The sequence below is a fragment of the Morone saxatilis genome, unplaced genomic scaffold (assembly GCF_004916995.1).
Source record: "Morone saxatilis isolate NCDOM2014 unplaced genomic scaffold, NCSU_SB_2.0 Contig10, whole genome shotgun sequence".
In the NCBI taxonomy this organism is placed as follows: Eukaryota; Metazoa; Chordata; class Actinopteri; family Moronidae; genus Morone; species Morone saxatilis.
The window spans coordinates 10,464,623-10,469,001 of NW_023339652.1; the positions used below are offsets into that span (position 1 = coordinate 10,464,623).

Here is a 4,379-nt window from a genome sequence, read left to right on the forward strand (position 1 = left end):
ATTACAGGTGACGGTGTGTCTGTGTGTGTGTGTGTCTGTGTGTGTGTCTGTGTGTGTGTTACCTTGCAGGTGAGAGACCGCGTGCAGGGCCGTTTAGTCTCGGGGTCCTGGACTCCACAGTGCTTGTTAGGATCAAACACTCTCCCTGTAAAAACAAGTAAATACACACACCCAAACACACACGTTAGACTAGTACTAAAGGCTGTCGTTCAGTTATTTCTTCCCTCCCTCCCTCCCTCCCTCCCTCCCTTCAAGTATCAAATCACATTTGCTGGGAGTGGGAGCCTCCCAGTAACACAAGTGCATTAATTTGTCTCTTTTGAGACAGCTGACATTTGTCTATTCATATTCCTTTGTTCATTCAGTCATTCAGTCATGGTCTAAGACTACTGTAGTCTGATAGTACTATTCCGTGTGACATTATTAGCAATGCTTTCAGTCTCAAACAGATAAACAGATCTTCGCATGCTGTGACAAATTATTCTTGACAGGACGTACTGGCAGCATGACAAGAGTCAACTGTGACTGGCAGCCCAGGAAAATCTCTCCTGCTCTAATGAGTTGAATCTGAGAGGAAAGTGCACTTTGATGATGACATGTAACCCCTTCAATTTTAAGAATGTGTCACTTTTCAGCCAAAGTCTCCGATGGTTACAGTAAAGAGCTCTTCTTATGTCAAAATATGTTTTATGTGATGGTAATCCTCAGGCAAACATTGAGCATTCTTACAACCAATCAGCTCTTTACTGTGAGTATTGGGATCCCACATGGACACAGTTTTGGTCAAATCTGATTGAACTACATCCACATAGTCCTGAAGAAGCAGATTAGCAGAGTTTTAACTAGTAAACAATGCAAAAAGAACAATGTAATTTAGTTAGATCTAAGTCAGTTGTCCACCTTTTTTAAAAACCTGCAACCTGTCTGTACCTGCTCAATCCCCAACATCCAATAAGACAGCAACAAGAGCGATCATAATGGCCTCACAGATTTTTAAACTAATCCTCAGTTTAACTATATCATCTCAAACAGTTCATACACTTTCTGAAGTACCTCTGCCAAACCTAATTGATGTTTTTGAATTGTTTGGGCAATTACTTTTAACATTCACCTTCATCTTCTCTTTCAAAAACGTGTTTTAGATAATACGGTTAAACCATATTATTGGTTTAAACTTGCTGATTGTTATTGCTGCTTACCATATAATACTGGAAAGCTGCATCGTGTGTACAGTTGTTACCAAATCCTTTCATCTGAGCAGATGGTGAACAAAGTGTTCTCAAATCATGATCAGAAATATAAAAATTTATGAAAGTTGTAAACAAATGAAACTTTCTTTTTATATACACAAAAAAACTTTTCTTTTTTCTTGAAACTACAGTGAATGTTATAACTAAGTAGTTGAAATTTAAGTGATTTTTCTATGCTGATACCAATACCAAAAGCATTGCTCAGGAACACAGAGAGACCTTTGTTGCCCTACACAAAGTAGCCGGCCAACAACAACCTCCGGTCAGCAGGTTATCTTAAAGAGTGTTACTGTCAGAGGGCTGTAATCTAGTGCTGGCCTTTCCTATAATCCCTGTAATCTTTTTCTGTTTGCAGTATGAGACAGGACGGATGGATACGGGTGGACAGAAAAGCGCACGCAAACGCACGACAGCAGCAAACATACAAACGCGCGCTTAAGACATAAACAAACTCACACGCTCGCTCACAAGTTCACACAAACCTAAAAAGGAAGTTGAGAGAGATAGAGAAAGAGAGAGCGACAGAGAGAGATGGGTAGTGTTAAGACAGCCGATGAAAGTCGCTGATGAGAAAGGGAAGCGACACATAAAGGCAAAAGGAACAAAATGAGTAAGAAAGAAGATGATAAGAATAAGCAAACAGTAAAAAAGGAGTGTGTATGAAAGGAAAAAAAAAAAATGAGGCCAGAGTAGGAGCGTGTGAGAGAGAAACGAGGAGGTCGAGGCAGGAGGTGGAGAGTGAGAGGATGAAAAAAAATATAGACACGCAGGAGGTGGGGGAAATCTCTCAAGAAGACAAGCAGCTTTCTGGCAGCGGGAGCTCGTGAATTAGAGGGTGTAAATCAGAGGCTGGGAGCACAGCGAGACTGCAGCACAAACCGAGAGAACTGAGAGAGAAAGGAACAGAGGAGGAAGAGGAGAAGCTGAACAGAGAGACACGACACCGATATCCAGAGCCTGAAGCAAGCGTCGCAAATCTTTATAATTTCAGTGCTGTGCGTGTTTTCGCTTCTCTTACTTCAACTTGTGTGCATCGATGCTCATTTAAGAAGTGAGAAGGATCGAGACAATAGTGAGAGGACGGAGAAAACAAGAGTGAGAAAGACATTACAAACTATAGGGAGGCATTGCTCCCTTTCCAAAACCCACAGTCTCAACCCAACACTGTCCTGTCTGCAGCCAAACATTCAGGATGGAAGCTTTCCAAAGGATCTGGAGATGAGAAACACTGAGTGTGCAAACATGTGAGAACATATGCATGTATATTTATGTAGGAGTTCTTGCGTAAAGCTTAAGGCAGTCATTTATGGAGCAAAGAGAAATATTAACTCTTCCAGTTCAGGAACTGTGTAGCCCAACAGTTACAGAACCAGCTTTCTGACCTTTACGTTGATTGGACCATAAACCGGACAGGAAAATGATTAAATGATTAAATGTTTTCCAGAACTTCAACAACAACAATCTCCTCCCTCCAACTGCCTCCCATTAGTCTGCAGTAGAGGATTGTGGGCCTGTGTGAAGCTCTGAAGATTAATGAGTGTCTCTGTGAAGCATGCACACGCAAGGGTTTCACCTGGGTGAATACAGAAAACAAGCAACGTCGGGACTGACCTGAGAGTCTTTTCTGCGGCCTGGAGGAAGCCTTAGTTCCATTTTGGGGCTTCTTCTCCGATGGCGCCGACGATGACGGCAGAGCACCGGCTCGGTGAGAAGGGGAAGGTGCCGGGGAGGGTTTCCGATCCAGCGGAGAAGGAGAAGGTGTCGATGACGGCCGTCTGTCCAGCGGAGAGCGTGCCGGACTGGGGCGTCTGTCCAGAGAGGAGGGAGATATGGTGGAGCGTGGCGTGGACGGTCCGCTTGCTCCGCGACCGTTCGTGAGCTTCTCGCTGGACCGGTGGGAGGCTGGGGGAGTGAGGGATGGAAGTTTGAGGGAGGAGGGAGTAGGAGAGGAAGAGGAGGAGGTGAGGCGCACGTGTGACGCAGAGTCGGCTCGGTTGAGGCAGGGCATCTTCTCCAGGCTTACGACTGGAAGGGATACACTGAAGAGGGGAAAAGGGTAGTTAAAGCATCGTACTACAAAAGCAGCACTTTATAACGCTGTGAGGAAGAAACAGAAGTATGTGCCCACCATGTCTTGTTCCGTGCCCCCTTTGGTGGGTAGACAGCAAGTGGTGCCTTGCTGAAGCGCGAGTGAGGGTAATCTTTAGGGACCCTGAAGGCCAGCGTGTCCCCAGGACTGGGAGCCACAGCGGGGGCCACTGCAGGTGCTTTAGGCTTCATGGCGACCAGGGGGCTCCTGGAGGGAATGGGGGAAACGTGGCGCTTCTCTGAAACGAGTCAATAAAGAAGCAGAGAGCATGATCTAATTTGTAAGGTCACGTCGATGTAATGACACACACAAAAACACACCAAACAGATCAAGACACTCTCCAACGCTACATGTGTCGTGGGGACTTTTCTGGATCTGATTTGCATCAGAGTGTAGTGCAATGTGGTTTCTTTTTTTTCTTCTTCTTTTTTTTTTTTTTCTAATACCCTGCTTAGGTGCCAGATGGCTGTGTTGTAACACAGGAGAGACAAATCTGTGCCAGAACCTTTCCACAAAAAGAATGAAGTATTTACAAATCAATTACGTGCACTTTTCGCTAATTAGCAACTTGCTTGACACCATCTGAAGTGTCCTCGTGTGATAAACTCCACCAATCTGTTATTATATGAAGTTCAAACAAGAGCAACAATTATAAACACCATTTGACCCAGATCTGATTAGAATACACAATTGAAAGGATGGTGAGACACAGATATAAACGTAGAGGGGAATAAATCACTTGTGGTAGGGGCAGTAGGGGAGGAGAGGAGCTCACACTTACGGTTTTTGCTATGCATGTCTCTGTGGGAGAAGGGTGGGGAGGGAATGAGGGGGTGTGATCCAGGACTGTCTGTCTCTCTCTGACTGTCTCACAGGGAAACTACACCCCAGCTACCTGAATAAAAACAGAGGGGTGAACATGTCATAAATAGAACAGAGAGGAGGTGGGGGAAACACTGCACACACAGTACAAGAGCAGTTTAATTTTAAATGTGACATTTAGGTCTATAAAGGTGTAATATCATATAATGTTCAAAGTT

General features: G+C 44.5%; 1 protein-coding gene across 2 annotated transcripts in view; it reads right to left on the reverse strand.

Annotated features, from left to right (window-relative positions):
- atxn7l1 (ataxin 7-like 1) overlaps positions 1-4,379 on the reverse strand; it is a 26,977-nt gene that overhangs the window by 8,149 nt on the left and 14,449 nt on the right. The window contains exons 3-6 of one of the 2 annotated variants that reach the window (XM_035679359.1): positions 4,121-4,234; positions 3,379-3,577; positions 2,862-3,289; positions 63-145 (exon numbers count right to left, since the gene is read on the reverse strand). In XM_035679359.1, the coding sequence (XP_035535252.1) occupies positions 63-145; positions 2,862-3,289; positions 3,379-3,577; positions 4,121-4,136 (726 nt within the window). In that variant the 5' untranslated portion in view covers positions 4,137-4,234. The remainder of the gene's footprint in view (positions 1-62; positions 146-2,861; positions 3,290-3,378; positions 3,578-4,120; positions 4,235-4,379) is intronic. The other variant, XM_035679351.1, reaches the window with a different exon arrangement.